The following is a 14,500-nucleotide window of genomic DNA, read 5'->3' as shown; positions in this document are numbered from 1 at the left end:
TTTTCTCAGTCTTAATTTGTCCTTAAAAATCTCAAAATAATAAGAACCAAGCTTGTGTCTATAAGCTATGACAGAACTGAATGCTGATGAAATTCTGTCTGGTTTATGTGGATGTCAAGAAAGGTCCATGTTTAAATTTTGCATGGGATCAACCAGAGGGAAGGAGCATGCCCCTAAAATAACTCAAATTGTAAAATTTCTACCTTATGATAAAGAAGCCCCCATGGAAACTGGTATTCAGATGGACATGTTACACAAAATTGCCTAGATCTGTCAACTCTACACAGTTTGATGTACAGAATAAGGGGTAAAAACTATTCATTTCCATCAAATATATAAGGTTTCCATATTCATGTGCCTAATGCCTTTTCTTTCTAAAATCGGAGGAAAGACATTCATCTGAAGAAAGGACGACTGGTGCCAGCGAAAAAGGACATGCCTGCATATCTGGGCTCTCTCTGCATATGCAAATGGAACTTAGACACTGTATAAGAGGCCACGGACGTGGTCCCAATGGCAGGATGGCCAGGAAAAGTCCTTCCTGTATAGTTAGATTTGAAAACTAAGAGATTTTATTTGGTCTCTGATCTATTCACTGTTGTAAGCACATTACACATATTGCAGTATTAACCCATTAATCCTCACACCATCCTGTGAGGGTCCTGCAATTACTTGGTGTCACAGAGGAAGCAACTGAGGCACAGAAAATGTGATAGCCAGTTAAGTGTTTGCCCTAAAAAGCCTCAGTGAATCCCACCTACCTCTCAAAGCAGAATGAACTTGACCTTATTTAAAGGGGGCCTGATATTACCTTGCTTCTTTACACCCAGGCTATTCTTAAGGAACCCTGTGGACAGATGGCTCTGACTTTATGAGCCCAACTTTTCATTCAGAATGTTGGGTAGGGGGACCGGAGGTTTTAAAGAGTCTAAACAGTGTATGTGGGTAGCTACTGTGCAAAAAAGATGAACTTATTTTTAAAGAAGAAAATTTAGGGATACATTCTCATGATGATTGTGTTCTTCCATAGGTCTACATAGTAGGTTGATAATGCCTCAGCATCAAGTCTCTGACTCACCCCAATCTGGAATAAACAAAACGTCCCTTTATACTCATTTTCAAAATCAGGGCTCCGGAAGTGGTGGGGTTCAATGATACGGGTGAATGTCTCAGAGTCTCCCCTGAGCCAGGCAGGGCTCCCGGGGCAGCCGAATGGAAGCTGCACCTCCAAATGCCTGGGCAGTGCCCATTGGAGCTCTAAGAACGCCCTGGCTTCTTGGTGACACCTGTGTGATCAATGGGATCTACAGTCAATATGAGGAATGTCAACTACTGTGGCCTGCCATTTTTCCCACTGGACATTTTGAAACTTGCGTGCAGTTTTGTGAACGGGAGTTCAATGGGGATTGGAGTGACGTTTTCCATGACTCAGTCATCGAGCAGAGCAAAGCAGTGGTGAAGCTGCTTCTGAATCAGACGTGACCACCTGCTCTTCAAGGTCAGGTGTGATGTCAAGGTGGCAGATCTACTGCATTTATTCATTAGCATACTTCATTCTCCCGTTACAGCCTCCTATCTTTTTAAAAATATCATATCTAATAAAAGGGTAATATGCAAATTAATCATCACTCCGTCACAAAGATGGCAGCGCCCATAGCCACAAGATGGCAGCGTCCAGTCATCTCAGCCCCGCCGGAGTCCCCCAGTCCCAGGGGCGGGGATGGCCGCTGACAGCAGGCAGCATGAGCGGCCCGGGGGAATGTTTGCTTCGTCGCTGTGGCGATGAGGCAAGAATCCCTTGATGGCCGCAGATGGGCCTCTGGCCAGGCCGGGGCACAGAACAGCCAGGCCCTGCAGAGAGCTACTGGTGCACGGATTTGTGCGCAGGGATAGATTTATACTAGAAACCTGGTGCACAAAAATTTGTGCACTGGGGGGAGGGGGGGGTCCCTCAGCCCAGCCTGTGCCCTCTTGCAGTCTGGGACCCCTTGGGAGATAACGACCTGCTGGCTTAGGCCTGCTCCCGGGTGGCAGAGGGCAGGCCCAATCCCTAGGTGCAGCCCCTGGTCGGGCTCAGAGCAGGGCCGATTGGGGAGTTGGGGCGCCGCCCCCTGTCATGCACAGAGCAGGGCGGATTGGGAGGTTGCAATGCCACCCTCAGTCATGCTCAGGGTAGGGCCGATTGGGGGGTTGGGGCACCGCCCCGTCACACTCAAGGCAGGGTCGATGGGGAGGTTGCGGTGCCACCCCCTGTCACGCACAGAGCAGGGCCCATCAGGGGGGTTGGGGCTCCGTACCCTGTCATGCACAGAGCAGGGCCAATCAGGGGGTTGGGGCACTGCCCCCTGTCATGCACAGAGTAGGGCCCATCGGGGGGTTGGGGCTCCGTACCCTGTCACGCACAGAGCAGGGTCAATCAGGGGGTTGGGGAGCTCCCCCCTGTCATGCACAGAGCAGGGCCGATAGGGGAGTTGGGGCACCGCCCCCTGTCACACTCAGGGCAGGGCAGATCAGGGGGTTGGGGCGCCGCCCTCTATCACCCACAGAGCAGGGCCGATCAGGGGGTTGGGGCGCTGCCACTGTCACACTCAGGGCAGGGCCGATGGGGAGGTTATGGCTCTACCCCGTCACACACAGAGCAAGGCCCGTGGGGGGGCGGAGGGGTTGGGGTGCATTCACCTGTCACGAACAGAGCAGGGCCGATAGGGAGGTTGTGGCCTCACCCCCTGTCACACACAGAGCCGCAGGGTGATCAGGGGGTTTGGGCGCTGCCCCGTGTCACACTGATCCTGGTGCCAGGAGGCCTCTCGGCTCCGCTGATCCCGGTGCTGGGAGGCATATTACCCTTTTACTATATAGAATAGAGGCCTGGTGAATGGGTGGGGGCTGGCTGGTTTGCCCTGAAGGGTGTCCTGGATCAGGGTGGGGGTCCCCACTGGGGTGCCTGGCCAGTCTGGGTGAGGGGCTGAGGGCTGTTTTCAGGCTGGCGGGTGACGGAAGCTCCCAACCGCTCCTTTTTTTCTTTTTTCTTTTTTAATTCTGGGCCAGCTTTAGCTCTGAGGCTCCAGCTCTTAGGCCTCCGCTGCTGAAAGTAGGTATCTGGTTTGTTTCGGTTCGAAACAATGTATAACTCCAGCTCTGACTCCAGCTCTGAGATCCCAGCTCGCTGAAAGCTGGTTTCTGGATTTTTTTTTAGCTTCTATATTTGTTAAAATGTTTCAAACTGCCAGCTCAGAGGCCTGCAGTGGCAGGCGGGGAACGTTGGAATCCTCCGTCACTGAAGCAAGCAAGCCTCATGTTAGTTTCAAGCTGCCTGGCTGCCAGCCGCCATCTTGGCTGACAGTTAATTTGCATATCTCGCTGATTAGCCAATGGGAAGGGTAGCGGTCGTACGCCAATTACCATGTTTCTCTTTTATTAGATAGGAGATATATATATATATATATATATATATATATATATATATATATATATATATATTGATTTCAGAGAGGAAGGGAGAGGGAGAGAGAGAGATAGAAACATCAATGATGAGAAAGAATCCTTGATCGGCTGCCTCCTGCATGCTCTACACTGGGGATCAAGCCCACAACCTGGGCATGTGCCCTGACTAGGAATTGAACTGTGACCTGCTGGGTCATAGGTCAATGCTCAACCGCTGAGCCATGCTGGTTGGGCTATAGCCTCCTGTCTTAAAAACAAGTTCAGGCTCAAGGAAGGAGTATACTTTTTGGAAGATAACTCTGAAACCTAGCTGAGCCCAGCACTAGGGAATCAATTGGCCGACAAAAGAACCAGACTCAGTAGGAGGCTGGAGCAGGTCCAAGGACATCACAATAATCATCCCAGATAATACTGCATTTGGGTGAATCAAATGTGTATTTGAAACCCACTTTATCTCTACCTTATGCTGCCCTTGATGAAAAACAGCTGCAGGGCTGGAGTACCCACAAGGACAGAAGTACACTATGTGAAGGTTTGATGGTATCAGCACATCTTAATGTAATCAAATCAGAGTTTAAAATATGCCCAGCAGAAGGGAAGGGGAGCCGTCACTCTCACACCTACGGTGAGCTCTGCTGAGAAATGCTTATGGAGCAGACTGCATTCCCGCCTATCTGGGCCTTGACTCCACCCACACATTCTGTCTAGTTTTCTGGACCCCTTAATGTTTCATTTGAATCACCCAGGAAACATTAATAAAAATAAAGCCCCGCAGAAGAGCAAGGCTTATTCATGACTCTGGGATCATCAGCCCTCCCCAGCTGCGGGGGCAGAAGTCATAGCCTGGCCCCTTCATCACACACCTGCCACATTCTGTGTGAACACGTCAAACCCACAAGCCTGCTTGATTAATCACCGGCCCAGGAATCTACGGAGCAAAGTTCACATTACACTGGGAGATGCAGGAAGGGCCCTCGAGGTCAGCATGCGAGACCGAACACAATGAGCGTGCCTGCCACATCCATCATCCTGTAATCTGCTTCCAGCTCCATAATCCCCCACATCCAGACCGTGCATTCCAAGGACATTACTCTGCCACACGGATCCAACTGGTCCGAGTACCAAGGGCTCCAAGCCCTCCCTCCCTCCAAGAAAAATCATTAACCATTTCTACCAGTCAAACAGCCCTGGGACTGCAGACAGCTGCTCAAACCAAGTCTCGAAGGGCCTAGAAGTTTTAATAATTCTATCGTCAGTGTTTCTTCACACCTAATAAAAATAAAATTTAATTTGACCTAAGAATAAAGACTACACTGTTAACTCCCCAGCTACGTACTAACTTGTTTAAGTCGTGTAAAGGGTACAACTATCATTACACTAAACTGCTTCACAATTAGTTCCAGGAAAATGTTTCCAAAAAAATGACTTGGGTAAAATTCGGTGCACTCACAATTATAAGATATACTAGATGCCCAATGCATGAAATTCATGCAAGAGTCGGCCTTCCTTCTCCTGGCTGCTGGCACCAGTTTCCCTCTGGCACCTGGGACCCGGGCTTCCCTCCTGCACCCAGGAGCCGGGCTTCCCTTGCAGCCCCCGCCTCATCCGGAAGGTCATCCGGAAGGACATCTAGTCTAATTAGCATATTACGCTTTTATTATTACAGATAGTATATTTTATATTACCATGGGAATACTTCTCCTCTCAATTTCAGAACATATGATGACTATCTCATGAGAAGTATCCCATGATCCCACTGAGGAGAAAAGGAGATGCAGAGATCCCAAGCGGGGGACTCGAGGTCACACAGCCCAGGTCGGGGCTGGGCTGGGCTGAGAGAAGTCCAGGTCACACTGATATCATTTCCAAGATTTTACCCTAAAAACATCCTAATTCTCTCAATACTTTACTATAAAGATCTCACCACAAGGTTATCATATGCTATAAATCCCCTTATTCAAATACTTCGCAAAGATGCGCATCGCCGGTCACGTGAGTATCACCACTGGCTTTGTTCATTTCAAAGCGTACATTCTTAGACTCCTACAGAAGACGACACTGGACAACCAGGATATTTCATGTCCTATTCACTCACACTCCTGTCGTCGGGGGGGAAGAGTTTTATAGAGAAACCTACCTGGTTTAGGAGCAAGGATTAAAGAGAATGGAGACAGTGTGCTTCCCTTTTAGAAATGCAGACATTAGGCTCGGGTCTGGGAACCAATCATGTCCACACTAATTGTTCAAGAGTGACTCCAAAACACACAATAATCTCAGGAACATCAGGAGTGATGACTAAGTCAAAAGAAGGAAAAGATATTCCTGTGGTTTGTGGGCCAGTAGGATTTGAAGTGTCAAGACTTTGATGCATCAAACAATACCAAACGAGTACTGAGTTCCACAAAAGAATCTGCCTGTGTTGTTTCATTTAACCCATGCACCTGCCTGCTGAGGTTTTCTATACCCAGTGCAGACGGTGGAGTTGGGCTTGGAAAAGGGCCTTGCTGAAATCACAGCCTAGTTGTGTGACAAAGCTGAGAGCTGAAGCCATCCCAAAATAGACGACTGATACTCAGGCATCTGAAACATGTCAGCATTCCAATCCCCCCTCAGAAGTCAACGTTTTGAGTTTTTCTTTGCATCATTCTTGTAACCTGAAAGTGTGAAATTATTTCAAAATTTAAAAAGTTAACCTGGAATTATTACCCATTGCTTCTAGCAGGAAAACAGGAACTAGGTTCCACTCAGGGGCAAGGAGGGGATGAAGATGTTGCTGTCAAGGCTTGGGAGGCATGGTGCTGCTGAGATAGGTTTCGGGGGAAGGTGGAGGGGAAAGTGCTGTGTGGTCATGATGGACGCCAGTCAGCCAACAGGCCCCGCATCAGTACCTCCTCTGTACTGGTGTGAAGGCGGCTTGAGCCCCGCCCCCTGCCCCTGCCCCCACCTGCATTCCGATGCATATGCTTGCCAGCCCCAACCCCCTTTCCACTTGTGCCCTAGCTAGCCTTGCAAAACCTGTTTCCCTGAATGCTTATCTTAACAGGAGCTATAACCATACACAGCCCCACAACAGGGTCTGACTCCCAGCGCCAGATGGGGTCTTGGTCGCTATCTCACTTCCCCCCTTACAACCGTCACAGGGGATGCAAAAACCCGCAAAAAGTCCAAAAGCCTGGTCAATATTTGGGAGACAAAGAAACTAGGGGGATAAAAGGGAACACACTCCCCAACCCCCCCCCCCCACACACACACACACATTCGGTGCTCAGCTTTGGGAAACTGATTCCCCTGAGTCACAGCACTGGCGCTCCTGCAATTAAAGTGCATTTCCTAAATCTTCTGAGTGCCTGGCTGTTTTGTGTTCCGCCACCTGGTAACTTCTGTAACACTGGTCCTGGCAGTACGAGGTGACTAAGTAAGGGGCCAGTCCTCCAGGACTCAGTGTGTAAGGGGAGGGAAAATAAGCCTCCACAATACTATATGCGCACGCAGTGCTGTGTGTCCCCTCCGGGGGTTAGGGGACACTTCCTGGAGGGAGTGAGATTTGCTTTTGGGATCTCAAAGAATGAGGAGGAGTTTTCCTGGCAGAGAAGAGGAGAAGGGTCATCTAGGCAGTGCATATTTCCAAAGGCATGGAGGTGGGAGAGATCACGGTGTGTCCTGTACATGGAAGACTGTTGTCTGTGCTGACGCCTGGGCACGATGGCGTTGGTGGGGGTAGCCGTGAGATGATGCTGGAGAGAAGGGTGGGGACGAGGATTGTGGGTCTGCCAAGGGTGGCCTGCATTCTGTGCACAATGAGAAGCCAAAGGTTTTTAGGCGGGAGTGAGGAGGACCGTGATTAGACCACATGTGTGGCTTGGGGAAGACGGATTGGAGGACACCGGAGAGATGGTAAGGAGGCCAGTGGGTGTGAACTCTGCCTGGAAGACCCTCTGATCTAGTTCTCTATTTTCTAAGCAACACTTCGAGGTCTGGAAATGTTGAGACTCATACAAGGTTACCCAACTGGCCAGTGACAGAGCTGGGACCAGAATGAAGACCCCATGGATGCTGCAGGACCTCGCCTGCTCAGCCTGCACAGAAGATGAAGGGCTCTAAGGTCTGGGCTCCTGGGAGCAGTGCATCTGCTTGGAAACAACAGGAAGGTTAGAAAACCATCGCTGGTAAAGAGGGAAGAAATGCCAGCTGTTTTATGTGCCAGGTAGCTGCCCAAAGCAACAGAGCTTACTTATTGAGTAAAACAAAGAAAAGGACAGACGAGAAAATTGAGGGAAACTGTCAATTGAACAAAGTAATCAAATCCTGGCCTCTCACACACCTGCTGAAATGCAGAGACGCGAACAAAGTCCTTTTTGAGGAGCCTGGATCAATTCTTATCTAAGAGCAGAGGGTCAAGTTCTCCTAAAAGAAAGCCAGCTGCCAAGGAAATACTTCATCCACAAAACTATTCGCACAGTGAGTCCCCAAAGACACCCCACCAAAAGTAATCTAGGAGGACGAGCAAAGTCACTGAACTGAGCTGCTAACCCTGCCCCTGCCCCTGTCACTGAGGACAGGAACGTATGTCTGTTCTGTTTTCCAGAAAACTCAAATCTCCAAGTGAAGCAAAAATTCTCAAGCTCTGAAAAACCAAAGAGCCCCCTCTCCTCCAGCCCTCTCATCATTTCACCCCAAACACAGTGATCTACAAGGAGAATTTATTTTCAGGGTAGAAACGTTTTCTGGCACTGCATCTGTCCCAGAGGAGCCCGCAGACTTCACATCGGGGCATGGCGTGAGGGGTGAGTCAGCAGGATCTCGGGCTGCCGGCCTCCTCACCACAGGATTCGGGCAGAGCCCCTCGGTTTAGGCGTCTGTGCTCCTCAACACCGCACTTCATATTGCACATACCAACCCATGAAGGGAAGCAGAGCACTGCTCTCCTGTCTGTCAGTGGCTTGTGGTGCAAGGTAACCCTTTAACTTCCTCTGGGCCACTCCTGCACCTGAGGGAACACCCTGAGTGGCTGCATCCCAACTGCCACCATCCTGACAAAAAGCCAGCCTCGAGGCTGGCGGAGAAGGTTAAACCACGTCCTCAGTGAAATACTGAGCCACTCGGTCACCAATGCTGGGGACCGTCCAAACACCGGACACGGTACACACACAGACCCTCACTGTTTACACACCGACATAGGGGTTTCTGAGAGTTTCAATCAAAAGCATCCTAGTACTTTCTACCTTTTAAAATAAAAAAAACTGGTTTCCAATGACTAAGCTATGTTACTTATTTCAATGTGATCACGCTTTATAAAGATTTAGTCCTCTGGGGGGGGGGGGGGCGGGGGGGGAACAGAGCATGCGTTTGGCCACAGATGGGAGAAAATCAGCCGCAATAATACATTCACGGAGGTGGAGTGTGTCGTCACACACGGAGCAGGATGTGTGATCGGAAGGTGTGTGTGGGGGAGCTCATACCATATGTCGTTCGTCTGCTGCGGGCCCGCTCCCATGTCAGGAGCAACGTGTTCCTCCCAACAGCCCGGATGCCCCCCGATGCCAGCGCGCTCTGCCAGACCCACGGGGCTCTTACCAGGTACTGGAGTCGCTGGCGCTCCGTCTCGGGGGTGAATTCCGAAGACATGGGGATGATTTCTCCATTCCTGACGATGATGGCCCTGAAAATGGCGAAAACGCATGATCAGCAGCCAGTCTCCGAGGTGCCCCGATTCTGTGTTCACTCCCAGCTTGGCTGAGAACACACATCAAATGCCAAAGGGAGACTCTCTCCTCCAACCCCCAGGGCAACGGTCCCTGTGACCAACTCAACTGCATACAACGCAGGTGTTGGTTCTTTTAGAACATCACACTCGCCCTAACCGGTTTGGCTCAGTGGATAGAGCGTCGGCCTGCGGACTCAAGGGTCCCGGGTTTGATTCTGGTCAAGGGCATGTATCTTGGTTGCCAGCACATCCCCAGTAGGAGGTGTGCAGGAGGTGGCTGATCGATGTTTCTCTCTCATCGATGTTTCTATCTCTCTCTCCCTCTCCCTTCCTCTCTGTAAAATATCAATAAAATATATATTTTTTTAAAAAAAGAACATCACACTCCAGTGAGCGTACATGCACTTTTTCTGCTCGCTGGACCCACACATTGATGCCCAGCTCCGGGACTCACCACGTAATAGATGCTCAGTGAATACGTGGGTGAGTACGTGGGTGATGCAACAGAGGCTCATTGTAGACTAGCATTCTCCAATGGAACTTTCTGGGATAACGGGAATGTTATCCCTGTGCAGTCCTACCTGGCCGCCACGTGGGGTACTAAGCTTTTGAGTTGTGGTCAGTGCCGCTGAGAAATGGAATTATTTATTTTATTTTATTTTATTTTAATTAATTTAGTTTTATGTTCATGCAGTGACAAGTGGCTAGTGTGTAATGCAGTCAACAGCACAGCTCTAGATCCTGGCTGCTCAGTGTCTGTGAGCCAGTAGCGCCGGCCTCACCTTGGAACTTGCTAGAAATATAGACTCTCAGGTGCTGCCCTGGACTTGCTGTATGGAATATGCATCACAGTGAGAGCCCAGCCACCCACAGGCTCATCAGACTCTGAGAACGCCCCAGATTTGAAGATCCTGAGTTTCAGGGTGACACCCTGGGCCCAGGAAAATTCACTCTCATCCCACGTGCAAGTTCAGTAAATCCCCCCCACCCCCCCAAAATGTGTCCAAGAGCTACTGCTGATTCCACGACTTTTGAGAGAACAGAGCTTCCCAAAGCAGATGTCGCAAGGAGGGGCTGCAGGGCCCGTAACCGTGGAGCCACCTCTCCGAGGCCCATTCCCGGAGGGGCCTCCTGTTCTTAGACCCTGTTCTGAAGTGCTCCTGACAGCCACTTCCCAGCGAGCTACCGGTTCTGGCGGGAGGCCGCCATTCCTATGAGAAATGGGAGTGGCTGGGGAACTGCATCCTGTTCAAGCCCAAAGCTCCCTGTTAGCAGGCGGCCAGAGAGGCGGCTGGCACACTCCTCTGGGGAGGCCACAGGCACACCAAAGGCCAGTGGACACACCTGAGGCCCGTGGACACGCCCGAAGCCCCCGGACACGATGCGCCTGTGCTGAGCTCAGCTCCAGGCGATGCTGCCTTGGCTCCAGGGGAGGCCATGTTCTTTGTGCCAAGAGGCCCTGGCACCGCTCCCTCCCCTCCAGAGGCTGTTCCCAGACTTAGAAACAGTCCCTACAAATGGCCGCAGCTGTGGAAACCCCGGCCCCAACCCCTTCCCACCTATGCCCAGTGGCTGCTGTCATGGAAACCAGTGGAGGGGGACCGGCGGGGGAGAGAGGACAACAAAAATCTTGGGGGCTTTAGGGAATTTTAGGTCTAAGAAGAAAACAGTGGACACTGTGAGAAAATGGAAATGCTGAAGGGGCTGGCTCTGCGAAGGGGATGCCTCAGGCTTTGGTATTTGCATCGCTCCTTTTGTTATGCTGCCAGAAACAGGACACATTAAAGAGCTCTTCTCATAAACCCAGGGCCACTTGTAAAATGCAATCACTCTCCCCCTCTCCCCCAAAGTGGCATCCACTATTCACCAACCAGTGTGAGGCCATTCCAATGTCTCTGTCCCATCGCCAGTGGAGAATACCTACCCTCGGGGAGCAGGGAGTCTGACAGGGTGGAGAGACTTGAAGGGAAGGTCTAGGTTAGGGCCTACACTTAAAGTAGCACAAAGGGCCTCGAGAACTTGGGGAACTAGAGCAAAAGTCCTTATGTAATAAATGCCAAAGGCAACCTTCTGTTTCAAAATGTTGCTTAAAGCTAGTCTTAACTCTTTCTCGTCCCTTTCTCCATGTGGCCCCTGAATTCCAGCTTCCAGGTGCAAACCAGGAAAGGTGGGCATTCAGGAAGGGAGGAAAAGATACTGAAAAAGACAAGGGAAGTGAGACCGGAGTGTCAGAAACCCGGGAGGAGGCGGCGGGAGTCCTTGGGGAGGACCCGCGGAGGAGCCACACCCGGGTCAGGGCCCCAAGTTCAGGAGGTAGGGGGACTGTCAGTTCTGTTCGTTCTTCTGTTCCAAACGCGTGGCGCGTGCCCGCCGCTCAGCGTGAGCCCGACGAACAGTTGCTGAATGAAGGAACAGGTGAGACAACTTAGGAGAAACTTTTCCTTGAATTTGAGGCAAAAAGAGAGAATAAGAGGCAGTGGATGCTCACTTACACAGAAAGCGGGGTCAATGCCACAGAGCCAAGAGGGCTCCCCCGGAAATGCACCTGCTCCCTCAGCTATGGAGTCCCTCCATCCCCTCCCTCCTCAGTCTTCCCTACATCAGTTACTCCCTCTCTGCATTCCCAGCCTCTCTCTGCCCAGAGTTCAACACCACGCTCAGAGCACCTTGTGTTTAAAATCAAACAAAACCAAAACTAAACAAACGACACTCTCCTAACCCAGAGCCCACCTCAGAGTCTGCTCCTCACGCCCCACGATCCCTCAGGGGTGAATTCATTCTTGCTCCTCTCTCTGCCCAGTCGCTCTCCCGAGTCACCACGTGGCCTCTTGGTTGCTATACCCACTGGGCACAACCACACGCCCGGCACCAGGGCAGCATTGGACAGTCTCTCCCAGTCCTGGTGTCTGGGATACTCATTCTCCTGGTCTCCCTCCCACCCCCAGGACATCACATTTTGTTCTTGAGGACTTAACTGTCCGCCCTCCACTCTAGCCAGGTAACTCTTAAGGCAAGAACTCTGTCTGTCTTGCTCAACACTGTAGCCTCCCTGCCACACACGGGGCCAGGCTACTGTAAGCGGGACTGACTACATGATTTCCAGGGTCCAGTGCAAAAGGAGAACGCAGGGCCACTTGTTAATGAGAATTTTAAAATGCTGGCAGCAAAGCCTCACACCTGCGGAGCCCTTCGAGGGGAGGCCTGGGTGGTGCACACAGGTCCTGCACCCGTGAAGCCGGCGCCGACAGCATGCCCCTGATATTCACTAAATAAGCAAAAGGCTTCGACAGCTCCATGTGCTGATGATTCCAAATCTCCTTTCCCGCCCACATGTCTCTGCTCCACTCCCGCCTGGAACGGCCACCTGCCGACAGACATCTGGTGGCTATTCACCGGCACCTCAGACTTAGCACGTTTCAGACTGAATGAAAGATGCCACCGCCACCAAACCCCGAAGCTGTCCTATTGCGGGGGACACCAGCACTTCACTTTTCTCCTGGCTGCCCATCCAGACCAGGGAGCCGTTCAGACATCTCACCCTGCAAGTCCTAACAGGCGCTACGCACTGCAAACTTCACCTTCTCACCAGCACGGGAATCTGTGCCCCTCCCTGATTCCTACTGTCCCTGCCTTGATCCAGAGCCTGTCCACACGACTCAGAGCTCTCCTGCTCTCCCTACCTCACGACCACCCTCTGGCCCATAAGCCACATGGTCACAAGGTGGTCTTGAAGCATGATTCTCATCCCCTCCCTGAAGCCCCTGGATGCTTCCCAGAATTCCTGACTTCCTTCCCTATCTAGTTTTTGCCTCTATTTCTAGCTTTAGCCCCACTCTTGCCACTGCTTACACTTCTACCTCTTGCTTCCTCTGGCTGACCCATTCCTCTCTGAGAATGGTCCCTTTGCCTTTGCCTTCCTGGTTTTCCTTCCACACCCTTCTCTGTCGGCACCATGGGTGGGTATGCCCAGCTGTGCCGCAGCCCCAGGTCCTCACTGCCACTGCTGGCTGCCACGCTGTCGCTGACTACCTGAGCATCTCTTCCGGCAGAGCCCAGTCCTTGTCTCTGGACCTCCAGCGCCCAGTGCCCGACCCGTGGCAGACACAGTAACCATTTGCTGATGGATATGTGATTAAATGAAGAAAGAGCTTGACTTGGGTAGGTGAACAATTTATTCAGAGCAAAGGCCCCAAACAAAATCTTTTCTTAGTAACAACATTATTATCTGTAATTGTCTAACTGTATGTATAGTCTGAGCCCTCAAAAACCCATAATGCCTTTTCATTTATTTTACAAAAAGACAATGGATCTAAAAAAAAAATGTACTGGCTGAGTCACCACTAAAAAGTGACTTGGGAGATAAGGGGGCACAAGGCAGGGCTGTGGACTCAGCGGGCGGGGAGGTAGCCCCCTCTATGCTCTCTCTGTTTTAAAATTTCAAACTCACACGCAAGGCAGTATCAGCATCCAATCCCAATCTTCACCGCTGGAGTAACCCTCGCTACTGACCTTCTCCAATAGGTCAGTACATCCACATGCATCTGTGTGCAGGCATCCTTCACATCTGTTTGAACTATCAAGCTCTCCCTTTATGAGACATCATGGGTTAAAGAGGACAGCGCTTTTGGCAGTCAAACTCTTCAGTCCCTAAATCACGATGCCTCTTCCTCTGTGACGCCCGGCTTCCTTTTGATCTTCCCCTCTTTCATCCTCTGATCCCGGGGTCAACCTGTCAGAGGGCCGGTCCCCAACCTGGAGCAGGGCAGTGGAGGGAAGGAGTTCAAAGGGAACGGAGGGCATGTGAAGGCAACCGCCACTGACGCAGGGGAATGCCTTCCTCGCTGCGCTCTGTCATGACGGGACCCTGGTAGACCTTGATCTTCTACTTCATTGTTTCATAATGTGCTTCTCCCAAGGAAATCGTAAGAAGAAAGCCAGCTGTGGCAGCAGTGAGCATGGAGGAGAGTTAGGCTCCTGCCCTGACCCTTCTCTCGGGGCCTCGGGGCCTGACCTGTGGATATGACTCTGGTCAGAAATGGAATGATACTCAGAGTTTGGCCAGGGATGAAGGAAGGAGGTTGCTAGGGACCGGACCGGTGTAATCCATGGGCAACCACCCCCACCTGGCATTCCTTACCATGCAAAGCGGTGCTTCCTGAGTATATTCCCCAGAGTTAAAGCTAGCCTTTCGCTCACAGAGACGGTAACTGGAACGTATATGCTGTATTTAATATCTTGTCTCGCATAAAAGATGGGGCGTTATCTGTAATATGGTGAAGAATGAGGTTTAATGTGTTTTTTATGAGGCAAGAGCACAGACGGTGGGGGAGGTTAAGCAACGATATGAAGTTT

At 51.1% G+C, this 14,500-nt stretch overlaps 1 protein-coding gene across 2 annotated transcripts in view; it reads right to left on the bottom strand.

Moving 5' to 3' along the window:
- PPM1H (protein phosphatase, Mg2+/Mn2+ dependent 1H) overlaps positions 1-14,500 on the bottom strand; it is a 235,395-nt gene that overhangs the window by 82,012 nt on the left and 138,883 nt on the right. For both annotated transcript variants that reach the window (XM_036298716.1, XM_036298715.1), the window contains exon 5: positions 9,019-9,103. In XM_036298716.1, coding sequence (XP_036154609.1) covers positions 9,019-9,103 — 85 coding nt within the window. The remainder of the gene's footprint in view (positions 1-9,018; positions 9,104-14,500) is intronic.

Source organism: Myotis myotis, unplaced genomic scaffold (assembly GCF_014108235.1).
Source record: "Myotis myotis isolate mMyoMyo1 unplaced genomic scaffold, mMyoMyo1.p scaffold_m19_p_3, whole genome shotgun sequence".
NCBI classification, from domain to species: domain Eukaryota; kingdom Metazoa; phylum Chordata; class Mammalia; order Chiroptera; family Vespertilionidae; genus Myotis; species Myotis myotis.
Note: the sequence above shows the minus strand (reverse complement) of the source record. Positions and strands in the feature narration are given on the sequence as shown.